General features: G+C 43.4%; 1 protein-coding gene across 3 annotated transcripts in view; it reads left to right on the top strand.

Moving 5' to 3' along the window:
* Positions 1-20,784, top strand: part of STPG2 (sperm tail PG-rich repeat containing 2) — a 337,064-nt gene extending 316,280 nt beyond the window's left edge. For 2 of the 3 annotated variants that reach the window (XR_014792012.1, XM_084855659.1), the window contains 2 exons: positions 18,846-18,997; positions 20,495-20,784. Coding sequence is in view for 2 of the 3 variants with exons in the window: in XM_084855659.1 (XP_084711785.1) it covers positions 18,846-18,997; positions 20,495-20,528 (186 nt within the window). In the remaining variant the exon portion in view is untranslated. The remainder of the gene's footprint in view (positions 1-18,845; positions 18,998-20,494) is intronic. The other variant, XM_084855660.1, reaches the window with a different exon arrangement.
* The last annotated feature ends 1,101 nt before the right edge of the window (positions 20,785-21,885 follow it).

The raw sequence follows: 21,885 nt of genomic DNA, 5'->3' as shown, positions 1-21,885 counted from the left end.
AAAGCTATAAAACTTTCTTACTGATATATGGCTTCACAAGCTTTGTACTTACCAGCCATCTCATTTTTAGTAGATAGCTAACAGCTGTTTGAATAAGAGAACCATCTACAAAAAAAACATACTTCATATTGCCCTGTTAGACAATTACTAATGAGAGCTAATAAAGCCATAGAATAATGGAAATAGCCACTTTGCCAAAGGTCCAAATTCTGTGATTAGATATTCCAAGGCAAAGTCAGATTTATACAGATACTAATTGTATAATTGGTTGCTATAGTTTTCTGTACTGATCAGTTTATTGGTCAAGCAAAAAGGTTTTTTTTAACCATTTACAACAACAAAGCATTCAAGCAGTGAGACAAAAGTGTAGTATGAGATAACACTAATGACTAATACATATAATCAGATTGATAATCAGCCACTTGAACTGCCATGAATTTCTTCCTAAGTTTCCAGGCCAGGACAGTGAATCTGGTCACTCTAAATATTTTGAATGCATTACTGCCAGAAAGTAATAAACTTAATCTTATCAGTATTGTCAGCTCTCCTAAACTGAATTAATAACTCTCCAGTTTCTTCCTTGGGAAGTCATAGATGGGATAGCACAATAAATAGTGGCAAACATCTTCAGTTTCAGCCATTTATATTACCATATATATGCTTACAGAACTGTTACTGCTTTTAATTAGTTGCCCCAAAACATATGGCACCCTACTAACAGTAAAGATGTAGTAATAAACTAAGGGTGCAATCCTATGCATGTTTAGACAGAAAAAAAGTCCTACAATTCCTTGCATTCCCCAACCAGCCATGGCTGTCAAAACATGTTTTTCTGTCTAAACATGTATAGGATTGTACCCTAAACCACTGACAATTTGATTCTCATGGTTCCCCCAGTTTCATGACTGAGCCAGGTTGCCTCACTTTGCCTGTTGGTAAGATTTATTAACAGTGCAAATATTTTAGTTATTTTTACTGTCTTAGCAAAAAGTGTTTGGCATATCAAGGTGGAAGATGTTTTATGAATGCAGCTCTGCAGATGCTTTTTATAATAAAGAGAAACAGGTTTCTATTACAAGACCTTTCAGTAATTAACTTGTTCTGATGCATGTATCTTTTGCTCCCCCCCACCCATCACCAAGAAAATGGAGGAGCTAGTATGACTATCTTTCATTTTTAAAAGATTGCTACCAAGATATAGATGTTTTCAGCTAAGTCCTGTGTTCTGTTTTTTCAATATCTCTTTTGCAATCACATTTTGACAAACCCTGATTTTGAATAGGTGCTAAAGTTTGAAATTGTGCAATCATTTATCATGAATTCATGTAAAATTATATTTCTGTTCTATCTTGGGATGATCCAAAACTACTCCTGGATTTTTGCTTTCCATCTAAACTGCCCTTCCGGGGGGTGGGGGCCGCTTATATTTGGAAACCTTTTTGAAATGTTCATATATGTTTGTCAGTTGCTTAAATTGCACAGCCCTTCAACAACATCTTGACATTTAGGGACATCTTAATGGCATGTGTAATGATGTCACTTCATTATTTTACTGCACAGCTTCTTTACTGGCTTCATTGAACCCCATTTCCTGAATTGCATGGGTCTTTGAGTAACATCAGTCCAATTAATGTTATTGTACAAATCCCATGATTTTATTTACAGAAGTCACTGCCAGGAATGGAGGTAAAAACAACACTGCAAATATGCTGTTTTTCTCTTATGAAAGATAGTTTGATCACTTTTTGTCATCGTTCTAGCTATTGGTTGTGATTTAATTTACAAATTATCACTGTACATCATAAGCAATGCTCTTACTCCTAGCCCCAATGGCAGGCAAGAACCTTGGGACAGGCAGGCAGGAGAGTGGCAGGCAGGCAGCAAGGAGGCCCACAGTCTGGCAGCACAGAGGGATAGCCTCAAGGCTGGCGGTAAAGGCAGGCATGTTTGGGGACCTGCAGAGGATCCACACCACAGCAGGGGCCTGTTGACAAGAGCCCCCTGGACTTGCTCCACCTCTTCACCATTGCAACCTGCTTGTTCACCTGCCTCTCACTCTGGCCTAGACAACAGTGGTGGTGAGGAATAGGAGCAGTAGATGTTACTGCCTACTTGGTCACTGGCTCTTTGCCTGTCAAGTAATCAAGCAGTAATGATAAGAAAAAGGATAAAGAGCAATAGCATTTAGTGACAGTGGTGGTGAGCAAGTAGACTCATTTTGTTGTGTGAATCAGCAAAAGTTAAGATTGCCGAAGTTCTCAGAATTCCATCTCAAAGTTTGTTCCAACTGAGTCCATATCAGATTGTGAGCTTTGTTTTTTCTTTTTGCATGAAAATCATTGCGTATTTTTGTGCACATTTTTTCCAAATGTACACATCAATTGCATACATTTTTGAATCATACTCATTTTTGAAATACACTCAATTTGATATGTACTCATTTTTTAAATGTACGCAGGCTGTCAGATGCATTCTTTTTTTTCTGCAAATAACATTGCAAGCTTGGAAATTTATGGTCTTTGATTGCGGAATGTGTCTGAGTCCGTGTACAGTCCAGAAGATGTGAACTGGGTAAAATCCTGATGAAAAACAAACTGAAATGAATTTCCCATACATCCCTAGAAGGGGGCCCATTGGATGTGTCTTGCCCAAAGCCCTCTTAAACGTAGAGCCAACACTGAATAGCCTGATGGTTTACTCAGAAACAAGTATCCCTGACTGAGGATGTATTGCAGAGTTGGGAACTTTATATTGTATAATGGCATAGGATTGGCATTTTCGTGATTCTCCAGACCAGGAGAATTCTGGACTGTTCTGTGAGTTTCTCAGCTTTAACTGTCTCCAGTTCCCTCCTTCGACGATTCACCCCAGTAGTACAGGGAGTAGAGAACAAATGCCCGATCTTCAGGACTCCCACTTGGAGTAGCACAGTGCCTGACACTGAGTCTTCTGTTCATGACTGAAGACTATATGAAGGATGTGTGAACCCACCGCCCCTGCTCCCACTTGCTGGTCCCTTGACTGGGATTGAGCCCCTCCTGTGCTCGATGCACAGCTGGCACTCACCCCGGCAGCCTCATCGAGCTCCATGGTCACCTTTTTTTTAAAATGCAATCACAAAAATGCACATTCACAAAATGCACACTTTCGGGCATACACAAATATGCACATTTTTGCAGTTGCCATTTAATTTTTTTTTAAATGGCGACCACGGAGCTTGATGAGGCCGCTGGGGTGAGTGCGGGCTGCTCGTTGAGTACAGGCAGGGGGCGAGCAGGGAAAGCAGCTCAGCAAGCAGGGCTTGGCAGTGCGGGCGGGGGGGTTCCACTGGATTCCCAGATGGAATCAGGCATCTGTGCTATCCCTAACCACATGTGAGCCATTGCCAAGCTTGTTGTGGATGCAGCCCTAAAGCGGTAGTTCAGTATCAGGACTTGGGACAGCACACTGTGTGGGAGCTGAAGACTGGCTAACTAGCAGGCTAATGATCCTAGGCCAGGAGAGCAGATAAATCTTAAACGTTGCTCCGCTGCTGGTCTGAAGCCTACTGGGGGCTGTACTTTCTGGCTGGCATATGTTGTAAGTTCTGCCACCCTGGAGAAGATCACTCGTCTTGTAAAGGGTTAGTTTTCTGCTTCTAAGACATGCACTCCAATGAGGCTGGTATTCATTTTATTTAAGAATTATGTATCCTTTTCCCTCTAGGACTGGTGTAATGGGGCAATGGGATGTACTGAACTGGTCTGAGGAATAGTGAACAGTATTTGAGAATACTGACATTCTTGGGAGTTGGTGATAGCATGGTAGGTAGCACAGTTGTTTGGGGTTTTTCCTCCTCTTCATTCAAGGAAATCAGTACAAGAGGGATTGTCTCAGTAACTCCTTCCTGGGATGGTTCAAAGAGAGTGTCTCTTGCCCATTCTAAGGGCCATTGATGTAAAGGCTATATTCTTCTTATACGGTTGGCAGTATCCAACAAAGTTATTCGGCAACATCAAATAGTGCTAGTGGAGCTCCACTGAATCTGTCCGTTGCGGAAGCAGTTGCCCATTACACTTACACAACCAGTTGTGTGAGCAGTTGCACAACCTATTATTGCAAAACAGGTTGCACAAGTGGAATGTGAAACCGGTTGCACAACAGATTGCACACTAGATGCAAAGCAGTTGCACAACCAGTACAACAGGTTGCACAAGCAGAATGCACAAGCACTTGTGCAACTGTGCTTGCACAAACGTAACTTTAGTTAGATTCTTCTCTGTTGCATAGCTCGGAACCTAGTTTGTGCTAGTGCAACATCATTTGTGCTAACAGAATGACACAGTTGGAAACTGCTCAGAGTGTCCAAGTCCTGAAGCATGTCATGAAGCACATAGAATGAGAGATTTTGATGGTATCTCATGGGCAAACTGCAAAGCTGAATGCATTCAAGATTACTAGGAGCTGTTGAGTGCTCCTTGATCTGCTGTTGAATTTCAGATGATGGTCAGAAAACAAAATTTGCAATTTTTACCTGGTGTGGAAGCCATAATCCTGTCTTTCAGATTCAAGCTTAATCATTATATAGTTCCATCTAAACTCAAATCTGGATTATGATAATAATCAGTATCCCAGTAGGAGTGGGACACTGGAACAATGCTTCAGTCTCAGCACTAACTTCTTATAGTCAGAAAAGTTCAACTTAGTGATATCCCTTTATAAAGCCTTTTATAAAGGGATATTTATAGGTGGGCCCTACATATTTAAGGAATTGCTTTTTCATATCTCATCATGATCCCTGTTCTTCTAGAAATATTGAAAGACCCTTCTATGAAAAGGAGGTTTTGTATATTTTAAGGACACTTTATCATATATTATAGGCTTTTATTTTTACCTGCCTTATTTTCCAATGGAAAGTTAGAATAAAATACTGTACTGTCCAGGGTGGCCTTGATTGCCAATGACTTCAAAGTGTACTTGATAATATTTAATGTTTTCGAAGCTTTGATTCTAAGCACACATACTTGAAAGTAAGTCCCTCTGGTAAAACTTAAGAAGGCTAAAGAGTCACTGTCTTCTCCAACCTTCCCTTTTCCATTTTTTTAGTTTTTCATAACCTATGAAAAACATTGTGAATTAAGTACTTAATACTTCCATTGCTTGGGCCCTTCCTGCACCAGTGAAGAAAATGAAACGGAAGTCAATGAAACTGAATTACAAATAAAACATTTAGAGTTGGTATGGAGGATTCAAATTCAATAGGAACGTATTTTTAATATATTATACCTCTTGTTATGTGTGGTAAAACATCATTAAGGGGAGGGTCTTTTCAGAATTATATATAAACCACAACCATATGCAAAATTGTATCTTGGCAATAAAATGGTCCCTCTAACACTCTGTAGGAAATAGTCTGAAAATAGCTGTGAAATGATAGGTATAAACAGGATTGACTTAAACAACATTTAAATGTCTGTAACAGTGTACCACATGGAGTGAATAAATTCTGCTTTTATGGTGCTGATGTTAAATTTTTAAGATGCATATGGAAACAAATGCAAAGGATCACATGTGCAAAATTCTCAATATAGAGGCCATCTGTCTTCTAAAACCAACAACTCCTTTCAGGTGCCCCCTGAATGTGCCATATATTTTGCTTTGTAACTATGGCAGTGTAATAATTCTCCATTGAAATCATTGTTTGGTATTCGGCTTGTATTTCACAGACAGGAAATATATAGCTGGGAGGGCAGATCCGGAATAGATTTTTTTAGAGAATATGCCTGCTGTGTAACTCTGAGGTGGATGTGGATCTGGGGTGGCACACTTAATAAATTCCTTTTCTGAGGTTTGCTTTATGTCTCCCATCTACAGAGACGGTACAATTACTGCTTCAGTTTCATTTTGGGGGCGGGAGGCAGAGTGTGCTCAAGATGTAATTGTTAAAATCAAATTAAATATACTAATTATTTTTCTGCCATCCTCTTGCTGATATATCCGCTGATTGGAAAGTTTGCATATTTGTCATTAAAGAAAAGTGCCATTACCTGAATATATGTTCTGGAGTCTGAAACATGCAATAAAATGACACAGATAGAGAAAAAAGTAAATGATGGAATTAATGTAGCCTTCTTTTTTGTATTTCAAAAATCGCTGACAGCTTGTAGATTCTTATCAGCACAGTTCATTCAACCTTTAAATTGCCTCTTACACTGTACATAGCTCATATACTGTATGATCAGGAAAAATTATACCAGAGTTGTATGATAATGTTTGGGAGACAATATTATTTTATCTACTTCTGAACGCATTCATTGAGTCTATTGAAATGCATGTAATATAACAACATTATACTAGTATTCTCCTGAGGTTTGTCATAGACCATGGAAATACTATATAAGCACGCAGGCAGCCATTTAGGTGGAAGAAGCAATTGAGAATTATGTTACATTTTGAATTCCCACTAAGCTTATTTCTATATTGTACGCTAGTACAGAGGTATGAAGAAATCATCTCATCTTCTGTGAAAATAATTTCTACTCAGCATGTAATATGAGAAAATCTCTTAACCTGTTTCTCCTAGTTATTTTTCTGGTTATGCAGGCCTAGATTTTATGGAGCAATTTAACAGATGCTTACATATCTCCTAATCAGGAACGTCCTGTAATTAATACCATTTTTATTCATTCTTGTTTATCTAACAATTACTAAGCTTTTTACTGAAACACATCATTAAAAAAAAAGTCCCCGTCTAGACAGTCTGACACTCAAGAAACACAGGGGAGGGGAAGAAAATAAGGCGTATTACATCTATATCTATATCTAATCTATATCTATATCTGTGTGTGCACGTATGCAGGCATGTACTGAACATCAGATGTGCCAGTGTTCATTGTTTATGAATGATTCATTCCATAATCTTAACCAGTATCCTAGATAGTCCTAAGTAATTACAATAACAAAGGCATCCAATTCAAGTCCTGTGTGAGAATGAAAGATTAGAGAGCACTCAGCGAAGAACCACTAGGTATCGTTTTGGCTGGTTTTGTACAGTGATCTGAGTTGCCTTGCTACTGAAGCCTACTGGATGATACAAGCATCCTGCATTAGTATCATATATTTCCAAGGATTTCAGGATAATGGAATATTAAAATTTTTTTTTACTCTTGTTGCTGTTTTAGGTTTACACAATTGTGTGTCAAAATATTTAAATAAAATTCAAACTTCCAATTCAGTAGTGTTCCCTAACATTAATGTCTTAGGGTGCAAACCTATGCATGTTTAGACAAAAAAAAAAAGTACAGTTCCCAGCATGCCCCAGCCAGCATGGCTGGCTGGAGGGATGCTGGGAGATGTAGGACTTTTTTTCTGTCTAAACATGCATAGGATTGGGCCCTTTGCCCATTGGCCTTGTATCTCCTAGCTTGGCAGGGAGCTGCTCTTTTTGCCACAGCTATAACCAAGAACTTGATGTCTTACTTTGTTCTGTTTGGGATACTTAATTGCATGCAATTTTAATGTACAGGTGCTTTCAGGTCATTTGAATTGTAGATGAGAAATTGCATCCATTGCTTTTGTGTCCTCATTCGTCAAAGTGATATGTATTGAAATTGGAGCTATTTAAAAGGATTAGGCCTACTTAGCCAAATTACTACATGAAGAACTCTAGTTTTTAATATTTACAGATGAGAAAATTATTTACTAGATGTTTATTTTATGCAAATACTTTTGTCAAGCTGCCTAATGAGCTACAGCACTAAAATTGACCTAATTACATAATGTAGTATCCGCTGAAAATATAACGAGTGGGTTGTTTTTCAATATGTTGTAAGATCCTCTTAGATGGCTCATTATTACAGCTTTTTATGACAGTGGGTAAGGAGTATTTCAACCTGGAGGAAGTATAATGACAAATTATTGCAGAAAATACATCAGTCAAACATTCACTGCAAAGGATCCATTAATTTCTTGTGATTTTAAAGTTTTTATTTTTAAAATATCTCTATATTTTTGTGCTGATAATATTGTTGTAAAAACATGCATACCTTATTTTATTGAGACTCATCATTTAACATTACACAGTTAACATTATTTTCTCAGTTCATTTCAAGATGTCAGGGATTTGTACATATTATATTATAATGTATGCATTAATTTGGCCTGCCATGGAATGAAAGAGATTTAAGGGACCAAAAGACCCATATAGCTGCTGGCACAGAGGCCCTGCTTACAGCCACTCACAACCACCTCCAATCTGCTTCTCCGTGCTTTTATGCCATGTGAAGAAATAGTTCCAGGTGACTCAAGAAAACGAAGGCCAGTTCAAATACATTTGAGAGTTGATACATCTGTGTGGCAGAGCAATGGGCCCGTATGTATCCCCTACCAGATGTACATTATAGTTTATTGTCTGGGGCGAGCAGGTGTGTGGTCAATTCCCACAATAATTCCTCCTCAAAAAGTAGGGTAGAAGGATTTTAGAAATGCAGGCATTTAATACACTGCTGTATGTAGCTAAGCCCAGTGGCCTAAGTTCATTAATTCATTCATTTGAACATTGACATATCATGCTTCAATCACATTTTCAAGGTGGCTTACAATAAAATATTAAAAATTAACAAACAAATAAATAAATCTTATCTCAATCTCACATATAGCAAGGGGGTGTGCATGAGAGTATAGAACTGCAAACTCCTGACCCGCAAACTTGGCCCCAAATCAAAATGAATACTATAACCCCCCACCCCATGTCTTTAATAATAGCAACAATAGATAATCAATGTTTTGAGGGAGCACAAAGGGCTATTGCGAGCGGAGATGGGTCAAAGAAGACTCAGACAACAAAGTTTGGGTTGAAAATTGGGCCACATTTATTGAAAATATCTGCAAAAGGGTACCTGGGATGGGCACCTGACTGTCTCAGCGACTAGCTGGCACTTCTTTGGATGAAAACACACCCACCATCCCTCCAGACTGCCCCTTCTAGGGGAGGTAGACCTTCCCCTGTCACCCCCTCCCGGTGCTGCACAACACCTGGGTGAGTGAGGAGGGTTGGTCTCCCAGGCAACCCTTATCCCCCCTGCCGAGCCGCACAACCGGTTCAGGGGGCCTCAGGCGTCACCTGTCACCATAAGGTGCCTCTGCATGCACACCATCCGTAATCTCTTTCTGCTTTTGCCCATCCTAGTCGCTACAGGAGTCACAAGCCTATTGCTTGTGAAACTCCCCCCACCTGCGAAGAAGAATTTCCTGCAGGCCCCTTTGCAGATCAGAAAGAAATAGGTCATTCCCTGCGTTGAACAGGTGGACACTGTCCTGCCTGTAAAGCTCCCTCCTAGTCCACAGAATGTCCTGATGGGCAATGAACCCATCGCCATGTTTCAATAGCCCCTAGGGATGGCGGAGAATTCCGCCACGGATTTCAGTGAGGCCGAATGCACTGGCATTCGCCCCCCCCAACCCATGGCGGAATGGCCTCCCACCCCCCGCCACCTCGTGGAATAGCCCCGGGACGAAGCTTACCTGGGGCGGATGTTCCGGTGGTGGCGGCGGCAGTGGCTGGTCTTTTGACCGGCTGCCATGGCCACCATTGTCGTCCTGCTCTTTGCCCTGATAGGCTACATAAATATTTATGTAGCCTATCACAGCAAGCCCAAAACAACAACAACAACAAAACAGCGTACGCAAATGGCGGCGGCTATGGCGGCCGCCATTTGTGTTCCCTATTTGTGTTCCCTATTTTTCGCCATTTTATCCTACGTAAATATTTACATAGGCTATTACAGCGAAAAAAAAGGGGAATGCGTTCCTCTTTTTTTCCGCCGTAATAGCCTACGTAAATATTTACGTAAGATAAAACGGCGAAAATAGGGAACTCAAATGGTGGCCTCCATAGCCGCTGCCATTTGTGTACGCTGTTGTTGTTTTTTTTGCTTCCCGTGATAGGCTATGTAAATACTTACGTAGCCTATCACGGCAGCCTGGCTGGACGCAAATGGTGGCCACTATGGCAGCCACCATTTGCGTCTGCAGCAGCCTGGCTGCGGCCAGAAATCTGGCTGCGGACGGCCCTGGCCGGCTGCTCCGCGGAGCTGCCGTGGAGCGGAGCTGGCCGGGGGGGAGGACTGGATCGCCTCCCCCCCCATCGAGGATTCCGGGGGGAGGGACGGAGCACCTCCCCCCCACCGCGAATCACTTCCACGAAAAGGCAAGTGACTTTCATACATCCCCAATAGCCCCCATTGCCACTTCTCTGTTCACCTTCTGACGTGCCCGGTCAATGACCACATTACTCTGCGCCCTGCAATTGGTTCCCGGGAGCATTGAGGACCATACTATGGTTACTTCCAGCCAATGCTGCCAGACCACCTGCAAATCGACCAACGCCTGCTCAATCAGATCCTTTCCTGGCTTGCAGCCCAAGTCGTTCTCTCTCAGGACCAGGACCTGCAGAGGAAGACTTGACCAAACCTTGATGAAACAGGGTGGGAAGGAGAGAGTCCCACCACATGCCCCGTTTGCCAAGCCACTGGATCAGCACCTGGTGGGGTAACTGCAGCTGGGATCCGAAGGCTGATGTAGAAGCCCTTTGAGCAGCCCAAAACACCATACTGTGTCCACAAATGAGCACCCGTACCGGCGTTGGTCGAATCCAAAGATCTAAAGGATAAGAACATCAGGGGGAAGCGAAGAGAAGCATTATGAGGGAGTAGACAAATCGCGAACATATGACCGGAAAGCTCTGGAGCGCCATCTCCCCACAGCCATCATGTGCTAGTGTGAAAAACCTACGACAGCCGCTGTAGAGGCCGCCCCAATGAGGAAAGAGTGGGTCCCAAAACGACAATGGCCCAGGCCTAGTGTGGATAAGGCCGACTTGGTGACAGCCCAGAACTGAAATTTAGTCAACGGTGAACCATCAAAATGGAAAAATAGAGGGCCTTCCCTTGCCCCACGGTATCCTAGAAAAACCTGCAAGGCCCTGACAGGGCACAACTCATCGACTTGGGCCTGGCCGAGGGCCACAATTGTGCCCTTGCTGGACTGATGGGTCTTCGAAGGCAGAGGTGAATCAGGGTGGGATGGACCAGCACATTGGAGTACCTCAAGGCCCTCCCAGACGAGTCAGATTTGGAAGCCCAAACCAATTCCGAAATCCTAACGGCCCCAAAGAAGGCCGTCAGTGCCGCTGCGTGGAACAGGGAAACCTCGTATGGGGAAGAACAAATGGAGGGCCACAATCCCTGGAGTCCAAGAAGGATATCCAGAGTAAGGGGGTGCCTGGAGTCTGGCTTGGCAGGAGACATCCATGCCCAACCTTGCACCGCCCGCCTAACTCGGAAATCTGACGTGGAGTTCAGGCCCAGAAGGCCAAAGTGGCAAGCTTCCCACTCATGGTCTGGGCAGATAGCCCCTTCTTCCTTAAATGTACACAAAATTGCAATAAGTGGTCTACAGGTAAGGGCCAGGAGTCCTGTAGCTAGGGATGTACGAAAGGCACTTACCTTTCGCGGATTCTGTTTATGGTTGGGGGGGAGGCGTTCCGTCCCTCCCCCCGGAATCCTCGCTGGGGGGGAGGTGCTCGGTTCCTCCCCCCCCAGAATCCTGGCCGGCTGGCTGTGCTCCGCAGGGATTCTGCGGAGCCACCAGCTGGCTCTGCTAGCAGCTGGACATCCGGCCGCTGGCTAGCAGGGACGCAAATGGCGGTGACCGTAGCCGCCGCTGTTTGCGTCCCTGCAGTCAGCTATGATAGGCTATGTAAATGTTTACATAGCCTATCATGGCTGACTTAAAAAAACACAAAAAAACGCACGTACGCAAATGGCGGCGCCCATGGGCGCTGCCATTTGCGTTCCTTATTCCTTATTTTAACACGTCTTAGTCTACGTAAACATTTACATAGACTAAGACGACGAAAATAAGGGGAACGCAAATAGCGTAGACGCTACGCTATTTGTGTTCCCCTTATTTTCGCCGTCTTAGTCTACGTAAACGTTTACATAGACTAAGACGTGCCAAAATAAGGAATGCAAATGGCGACGGCCATGGCCGCCGCCATTTGCGTGCGCATGTTTGTTTGTTTTTTAAGCCAGCCGTGATAGGCTACATAAACATTTACGTAGCCTACCACTTTTTTTTTTAACTGGAAATGGCAGCGGCGGCAGCCGGTCGGAAGACCGGCTGCCGCAGCCGCCACCACCAAACCCCCGCCGGCGGAGCTGCTGCCACCAGGAAGATCTGCCCAAGGTAAGTCTCGTCTCGGGGGGTGGGGCGGGGGGGTGGCAGGCTGTTCCACTACCGATTTCGGGGGGCGGAATGCGCTGGCATTCGGTCTCCCCGAGATCTGTGGCGGAATTTTCGTACATTCCTACCTGTAGTGGAAGTCCGTTCCTGAAGGCTAGGGATGGGGGAGAATAGCGTTGCCCTTATTTTCGCCGTAGTCTACGTAAATCTTTACGTAGACTACAGGGACCAAATAAGGAATGCGAATGGCAGCTCCCTATGTGGGCCGCCATTTGCGTACGCGCTTTTTTTTTTTTAAGTCACCCGTGATAGGCTACGTGACGATTAACGTAGCCTATCACAGCTGACTTTGCAGATCTAGCCGTGATAGGCTACGTAAATCGTTACGTAGCCTATCATGGGGCTTTTTTTTTACTTTTCTTTTGAAGTTCGCAGCCGGGGAGATGGGGCGCTTCTCCCCGGCCTGAATTTCAGCCGGGCGAGGTGGGAAGCCTCCCCCCCAGCTTGAATTTCGGCCGGGCGAGGCGGGAAGACACCCCCCCCTCGCATGAACTTCGGGGGGAGAAGCGATGCGCCTCCCCCCCACTGCGAAAAAAGCTGCGGGAAAAGGTAAGTCCCTTTCGTACATCCCTAGGTAGCGCCCTAAAAGCTGAAGGAGCAGCAAAATCTTAATCGGGCTGGGGCCCTTTGGGAGGTGGTTGTTGCCCGCCCCTGGGCTTCCTGCCACCATGGCTGTCCTTTGGGGGACCCCTCCACCCCTTAGCCCTAGGGCAGGCGTTGCAGGAGTGCTGACCACCACAAAGGGAGCACTCGTGACGGAAACAACACGGGTTCCGGGAGCAGGAGCCTTTGCAGCTGAACTCACAGCTAGGGATGTATGAAAGTCACTTACCTTTTCGCGGAATTGATTCGCAGTGTGGAGGGGAGATGCTCCGTCCCTCCCCCCGGAATCCTTGACGGGGGGGAGGCAATCCGGTCCTCCCCCCCCCAGAATCCTGCCCGGCCGGCTCCGCTCCACAGCGGCTCCAAAGAGCAGCCGGCCAGGGCTGTCCACAGCCAGAGTTCCGGCCACGGCTGGGCTGCTGAAGATGCAAATGGCGGCTGCCATAGCGGCCACCATTTGCGTCCAGCCAGGCTGCCGTGATAGGCTAGCCATTTGCGTTCCCTATTTTTCACCGTTTTAGCCTACGTAAATATTTGCGTTCCTTTTTTTTCGCTGTAATAGCTTACGTAAATATTTACGTAGGCTAAAATGGTGAAAAAAAAGGAACGTAAATAGCGCCCACTACGCTATTTGCATTCCCCTTTTTTTGCCGTAATAGCCTACGTAAATATTTATGTAGGCTAAAATGGCGAAAAATAGGGAGTGCAAATGGCGGCCGTCGTAGCTGCCGCCATTTGCGTATGCCATTTTTGGGGGGGGTTGCTTGGCTTGCCGTGATAGGCTATGTAAATACTTACGTAGCCTATCACGGCAAAGACCAGGATGCAAATGGCAGCCGCAGCAGCCGGTTGAAAGACCAGCCGCCGCCGGAGCTGCTGTCGTCCGGAACATCCACCCCAGGTAAGCTTCGTCCTGGGGGGAATCTGTGGGGGGGCAGGGGGGCAGGCCGTTCCTCCACGGATTTTGGGGGCCGAATGCTGGTGCATTCGGCCTCACTGAAATCCATGGTGGAATTCTCTGCCATCCCTACTCCCAGCACAGCCAGTGGTGTTGAACCCCTGGACCCGCAATGGGCCTGGTGGCCATTGCGGGGGACAGCTTGGCGAGAATGTGGCCACTGCCCAATCTGTCACCGAAGCCTGGCCTGGAAGGGGTCATACGTTGGAGCCAAAGGTCCTGGTCCTTCAAGTCCTAGCGCATAGAAGGGTCAGTGGTGGCCCTCCGCCGGAAGGCCTCATCATAGGCCAGCCAGGTGCTCCCTTCGTACCCCCTGTAAGCCCTGTAGCTTATGTCAAGGTACTTGGTGAGGACTCACCCCCTCTCGCGGAATCCCTGCTGGAGGATGCCAGCATAAATCAAAAAACCAGGCAGCCAAGTGAGCAAGAGAGCTTTGGTTGGGAGGGGGGCAGAGCTTAAGGCAATTCTGCCTGCCCCTCCCTGCTTGGTGGTGCCACTGGGTGTGCCAATGACTGCACCCATGTCATCTCTCCCCACCCGCCCGCAATATCCCCCCCCCCCCTTAAAGCCAGACAAGCTGGTGCCGGGGTTAGGGCATTTCTCCATAAACAGTTACCATTGTGGTGGGAAGTGCATCTAAACTAAAACTTCCTTTCGTATACAAAAATAAACCACTATGAGATAATATTTGGGAGGAGGTGTTGGAGATAAATAAATTATCGGGTCAAATTCAGACTTTGTTCAATTCCATACAAACATACTAAAACCTGCAGAAGTACAACCATGCAATGGAAGGCTGGTTTTCCCTCTTGCGACCAGAGCACTACTGACAGAAAAATTAATATGTATGTGCTGCATTTTTGCCTTCCATTTTAAATAAAGCGCAGTAGAAAAAAAGGTATTTTAAAACCATTTTGAATTCAAATGCCAAATCATGTTACTTTTTTGCATCCACTAGAATTGCATAGCCTTAGGCTGTAATCTCAGAGAGGTTACATCTTGCATCCTTCTGAATTTTCATGAACTGCTTTTTGATTGGGTGCTGTTTAATGGGAATGAAGAATATCTTATTGACAAAAGCATCTCACTGTAGCTGCACAGTCCACTATATGTGTTACTATTAGGTTCTTAGTAAGCTTATATTTAGCTAATAACCTTTATCTTGAGACTGATAGATTGATAAAATGTTTGTATATATAAACCTTCAGGCAAACTTCAAGGGCCCATTGTCTCGCAAGATGGCATTTTGTGTGAATATATTAATTTGGTGGTGCTGGTTTTTAAATATATTCTATTTTAGTCTCAGATTCAATATGTGTGAATTTCTTTGCACGTCCATCTTCAGGCCTCCAGACATTAAATGAATAAATCATATCGCAAACAGCTCAAATCATTAGGTGTGTAAGGCTGGCTCAGCTCACAAGATTGGTGGCTGAGAAGTGATTCAAGGTTTCAGTGGATTTCCCACTAGTTTTCTGTGTATCAGGAGCAGATTTGCAACAGGGTCCCTGACAAATGCAGGCCTTAAACCAGTTGTTTCTGTCTTTTTGCATTGCCATGGGACTACTTCTGATATGTCTGGAGAAGTGAATGGGAATCCCATTGGAAGTCTCATATATGGAAGGACCTGACTGGCCAAGGCTAGATGCACTACTACTATAGCTCTAGGATTTATAATATTCATATTCTACGCCTACGCTTGTTTGAGGCAACTAATAGCTATGTTTCTCTTGCAACCACGAGCTCCCTTCTGACCTTGTGTAGGAGGCTCTGCAGCATGTGTCCTTCCCATGCCGATCCAGTAACCTAAAGATCTCAGCTGTGTGGGAGAAGCCTCAGGGCAGCACTGGCATGGGAAGCGTCCACACTGTGGTTACTGGAGCAACTCCATACAGGCAGATGCAGCAGTTCCTCCCACACCATTAAGATAATGTGAGAAGGCAGTAAGTTTGCACCCTAAGCACATTTACTAAAAGCAAGTCCCACTGAAACCCATAGAATGTACTTTCACATGAAGCATCATAGTATCAAACTGCAAGTCACGTTTGCACCTTAGACCTGCCTTCTGAAGTTTTTTTTTTACTTTCATACTAGAAATGAGTTAACATTGCAAGTTGAAATGGACTGTCTACTGATGTTCTAGACTTGGGTAGCAAAACTATATATATCCTCACTCATCCACAGTTCCTTGTTCCATGCCTGAACTAATCACTTTACTCCGGACATGTAGCCACTGACCTCAGCCTCTAATCTATGCTGATCAGTACTTCTGAGGGTGTTTTGCTGATGACTATTGATTTGTCTGATGCACGGCCAAGTTGCTTGCTGCCTGGGTCAATATCTATGCAAACTGATCAAAATAGTTTTTACCTTTGAAATAGTCTTGTATTCAGATCACCATTGCCTTTTACCCAAATAACAAGGATTGTTACTGTTATTCCAAGTATTTTCATATTTAACTTTCAGCTTAAGTGCCACATAAAGACAAACATTCCACAGCTATGTGCTATGCTTTACAGCAGCATAAATATGTGTCTTCGGCTCAGAACAACAGAGCAGTGATTTGCAAACTTCCTACCTTCAAGCAACCCTTCCCACATGGATTTGTCTGCTACAGAACCCCTTTGTAGGGTTCTGCTACAAAACCCTTGCACACTCAGTCCACATGGGGCATTCGTTGGACTAGGCCTATTAGGCCTGAGTTCCTGTATGAGAGTGCACTATTGAACATAAGTACTACTCCTCTGCATTGGAGGAAAATATCTGTACCGGTGGTCATGCAGTCTTTCAGGGAACCTTATTCACCATGACTGATAAACTCACTGAAGAAGCCCTGATAAGTTTGTGTGGAACACCTAGATTCCCTGGTATGTAGTTTGAAAACCACTGTCATAGAGGAATGGTGCTGTTTAGGTTTGGACCATAATGCCCATTGTTGCCCAGTATTTTATTCCAGATTCAGTTTTCTTTTATGTTTGAAATTTTAAATTCAGGAAGTTATGGCCTAGACAATTAAAAAAAGCAGGAATCAATTTCAGTAAACTTTGCTGAACTATCTGAGAGCCAGTGTAGTGTAGTGGTGAGAGTGTCGGACTGGGAGCCGGGAGATCCGGGTTCTAGTCCCCACTTGGCCATGGAAGCTCACTGGGTGACTTTGGGCCAGTCACAGACTCTCAGCCCAACCTACCTCACAGGGTTGTTGTTGTGAGGATACAACGGTGAGGAGGAGGATAATATAAGCCGCCTTGAGTTCCTTGCGAGAGGGAGAAAGGTGGGGTATAAATGCAATAAATAAATAAATCTATAGGAAATTAAAGTATTCTGCATTCACAATTTCAATAAAACATAATGGGTTTTTTGATAAATGTCTAGGTAGGGCATTCTTATTATTGACTGTGTACAGTTTGACAGTGAAAGAACTTAAAGTAATTTTGAATAGAGGAAGCAGCTCTTTGATCTCTTTTTAGGAAGATCCATGAGTGGAAATGCATTTCTCTGCAGACAGATGCTGTCTGGATCATGAGTCTTCATGCATCAGAAGCTGTAGTTCACTTCTGTTGCATAACGTACATTGCTGTAAGATTTATGTGTGTATTTTTTCTGAACATCAGTGTTTGTGTGTAAATATGTATTTTGATAAACTGAAAAGTAATAAGTGAGAAGAAGGTGAGAAGGGCAGCAGCAGAAGAGTAGTAGAGTGAGATGGGTTATAAATCAATTCAGGTGATACTGTTTAATAGATTTCAGTCAGATATTTCCAGGAAGGTGCTTGATATTTCACAAAGTTTGTGCTGTTTTTCTGCCTGATATTTTCTTATGACAGTCAGACCTGCCATGCTGATATATAAGTCATCAATGGTTGCATGAGTGTTGGTGTTTCAGGTTTGTAGTTGCAGTCTTCCAATATGTCTCTCTTGAGCCATAATTTTCCCTATAACCTCAGTTCATTTGCAGTTATTCTTACCTGGTTCAGATATCAACTAAGTCATAACTCCTGGTTTAATAAGACAGGATATGCATGAGTGGCATGCACCTGCATACAGGCCCTTTTCTGTCCTTCCCTCCTGTCTTCATGTGAGCAAGCAAACAAGTCAGCAAGTGAGCAAACAAGCTAGGAGCAGCACATAATCATAGCTTCCCGTCACATCCAAACTAGGAATTATAGTTAATGGCTTCCATACAAATCAGGATTTGCAAGCCAGCTTTAAACCATGATTTAAAACTGGCTTACAATCCTGGCTTATTTTAACATAACAGGAATCTATGATTATGTGTGATTTCCTGATTTGTTTTGCTGCTTGTGTGAAGGAAGGAGCAAAGCAACAGGAAAGAGACTTCATGTGAGTACTCACTACTCCTGCATATTCTGGTTTATTAATCCAAGATTAGATTGTCCAAAAAAACCCCCACCCCATATGCCTCAGTGCATATTGGCTTAAAACGTTTACTTATAGTAAAACAAAACATTCATTCTTCCAACACACATGATGGTATACATGGGTATACAATCCCCTACAAATACTATCTCCTTGCAGGAACAGTATCAAGTATGAAATGGCCCTTTAGGTCTTCAGTTCACTGAAATCATATTCTTTTGCTGCTACTTCATTGAGAACTGGAAAGATGAGTAGCATTTATAGGGTCAGATTCTTTACAACAGAGTCTACTGAAAGCCTCTGGTGTTTTTCTAATACTCTGGTTATTACAAATCTGAAGACTGATTTGTTATTATAGTTATGCAGCAATAAGCACACAGTAGGTTTCGTCCCACAGTAATCTTACTCCAGGTCCTGCAAATAAGATCAGCTCTGAACATAGGAATTCTCATATTGCTCCCACAGGAGCAATTTAGAAGTTGCTAAGAAAATCTTCATGTGGCTAATATTAACTTTCTTTTCTAAAAGCTTTATTTTTTCAAGCAACTTTTCAACTTATTTTATGTTGTCTCATTGCTGATCTGTAAGATACATCAATAATATATTATATGTGTTTATTTTCACAGCTGAGCCCACTCTTTAGAGATACAGTCCTGAAGAGAACATATAATACTACATTAAATAATCCGGTTGAGATACAAATGGACAATTCTATTTACAAACCTCCGACAGACAAACAAGACCTTTTCTGTTTGTCTAATAAACTGATCTTGAAAGCGTGAGTATGGCAACCTATCTACTTCTATATTTATTGAGAAATGCAGACTGGTAAATAGTTGGGAAATTACAAGCCTATTTTGGTATGAAATTCTGTGCAAATTAAAGCAAACAATTTTCACTTGGAAAGCTTATGTTTTAAGATTTGAAACCTATACATAAATGTAGATGGAAGGTTTTTCCAATAGATTGTCTCCTTTAACTGATGTCCAAGCCACATAACCATATCTAAGGGAAGAGGTGGACTAGACTTTATTTTACTTGGTAGTAATAAAAGCAAGATTCTGGAACTATTGAATGGACAGACACAGACAAACATCATTATCATGAAAACCCTAACAAGCATCTGTACAGAGTAGGGATGTACGAAACTCACTTACCTTTCTGCAGATTATGTTGATGGTGGGGGGCGGAGGCATTCTGTCCCTCCCCCCGGAATCCTTGACGGGGGGGGAGGCAATTCGTTCCTCCCCCCCGGAATCCTCGCCGGCCGGCTGTGCTCCGTGGCGGCTCCACGGAGCAGCCGGCCAGGCCCAGCCAGGCCAGAGCCATCCGCAGCCAGATTTCCAGCCGCGGAGGGCTCTGGGAAAAACAAACAAAACAAAACCGTGTACGCAAATGGCAGCGGCTATGGCCGCCGCCATTTGCGTTCCTTATTTTTGGCCGTCTTAATCTACATGAATATTTATGTAGACTATGACGGCGAAATAAAGGGGAACGCAAATAGCGTAGTGGGCGCTATTTGCGTCCCTTTTTGATTCACCGTTTTAGCCTATGTAAATTTTTACGTAGGCTAAAACGGCAAATCAAAAAGGACGCAAATAGCGCCCGCTACGCTATTTGCGTTCCCCTTTACTTTCACCGTCATAGTCTACATAAATATCTACGTAGATTAAGACAGCCAAAAATAAGGAACGCAAATGGCGGCGGCCATAGCCGCCGCCATTTGCGTACACGTTTTTTTTTTAAACCCAGCCATGATAGGTTACGTAAATCTTTACGTAGCCTATCACGCCGTTTTTTTTTTTAAAACCCCAGCCGTGATAGGCTACGTAAATCTTTACGTAGCCTATCACGTCGTTTTGTTTTGTTTTTTACAAGACTGCAAATGGCGGCGGCGGCAGCCGGTCGGAAGACCAGCCGCTGCCGAAGCCGCCGCTGCCGCTGCCCGAAAGATCTGCCCCAGGTAAGTCTCGTCCCGGGGGGAATCCGCGGGGGGGTGGCAGGCCGTTCCGCCGCAGAGTTCGGGGGGCCGAATGCACTGGCATTCGGCCTCACCGAGATCCGTGGCGGAATTCTCTGACATCCCTAGTACAGAGCTTTTCAGGGCATTGGATGGACTTATTCAGTGCATCTAATTTCCCCACTCAAAATGCATTGTGTCTTCAGGCCAGGATGGTTCCCTGCCCCAGACATGTTCACTTTCATCTGCCTTAGGTAGGAGCAATGGGGAAAACCACATTAAATACACCATATTTTTTGTTCTCTTTTTATACAGGCAAATCGAATCCTTAGTAAATTATCATAAGTGAGTCCCATGGAGTGCTGCCTTGTGAAGAAATGTCTACAGTTTGATGATGGCCTCCATCAACTACTCAGATTAACCAAATTTGTCTTATAGCCTTCAGAAATACAAAAACTGTTATTACAAGATAACTTCTTTATTTTCTTTTTTCTGAACTTCTCTTCCTAATACCAGGCCTTCTTTCAATGTTTTCCCCTATGCTGCTGATATTTCTGCTTGTACACCTATAGGAGTTAATAAAGTTATTTAGCAAATTAATTGTGCATCCTCTTCCCCAGCTTTATTTTTTCCTTTTGAATTGATTATTTGCAAATTAACATATACACATTTAGGATACACAAGCCCAGATGTTTGGATAATATTTGAAAGCCAGAATACGTTCATAATATGTGCCAGTGTACTATATGAGCAACCAGTCAGCACAACTTGCGAACATAATGGCTTTTGCAACTTTATAGATATTTCTAAATTCATAAAGATTGCAGAAATAACCACAACCACAAAATATGCATATGAGTTCGCTTGTTACAATCCCATCTTTTAAAAAGGGAACCTTACTCATTACTCGTTGTGTATCAGGGATTTGCATCCTCTCTTTCAATCTCTATGCCTGGAGATTTGTGTATTTATTTTTAGACTCCTCAAAGACTTCAGTCAATACATTGCTGGAGGTTTCTTAAGGCTAGGGATGTGGGTGAGAATTTTTATGTTTGTTTTTATAAGAACTTTCAAAAATTCACAGATTTCTTCATAAATGTGAGGGAAACAACTTGTGATTTTTTTAAAGAAAACTGAATGTGGGAGAAAGTGAAATGGACAGATTCAGCCATCTAGGGAAAGGGCTTTGAGTTTTTAGCTCTTAAATCTGGTTTGGATTCATGTGTATTTGGCCATGTCTATGGTGCTGAATTAGGGCTTCCACCTCTTCTTTTCTGATACAGTCCTCTTCGAGAGCCTCGTGTGGCGCAGAGTGGTAGGCGGTATACCATGCATACTGAGCATCTTGGTTCTCACTGGAGTGTTTTGGGGATTTTTGCCCCCTTATCATGTTTTGTTTTGCTTTGATTTTGTATTTCTGCAAATCGCGGAGTTCCTCTGAGCATGATGATGCCTCTCTCTTGTGCATGAATAGTACCATTTTGGCTACATAAAGATCTACACTCAGAAAATTAGTATTTAGGATGATGTCCCACATACATATCTTTGAAGATTTTGACAAGGAAGATAGTACCTTGTGATGTCTTCCTGGATAGCTGGAGACAGGTTAACTTGCCCACATTGCTAAGGTCACAGGTATGCCATAAATTATTTCTCTCTTGATGGTGTTTGCAAACTCATGTTACTCTTCTAAACTGCATCTTAGG

Source organism: Heloderma suspectum, chromosome 5 (genome assembly GCF_057233095.1).
Source record: "Heloderma suspectum isolate Gila_16-S chromosome 5, 16-S_ref, whole genome shotgun sequence".
Classification (NCBI taxonomy): Eukaryota; Metazoa; Chordata; class Lepidosauria; order Squamata; family Helodermatidae; genus Heloderma; species Heloderma suspectum.
The sequence above is the reverse complement of the archived record's forward strand: the minus strand, read 5'-3'. Positions and strand labels throughout refer to the sequence as shown.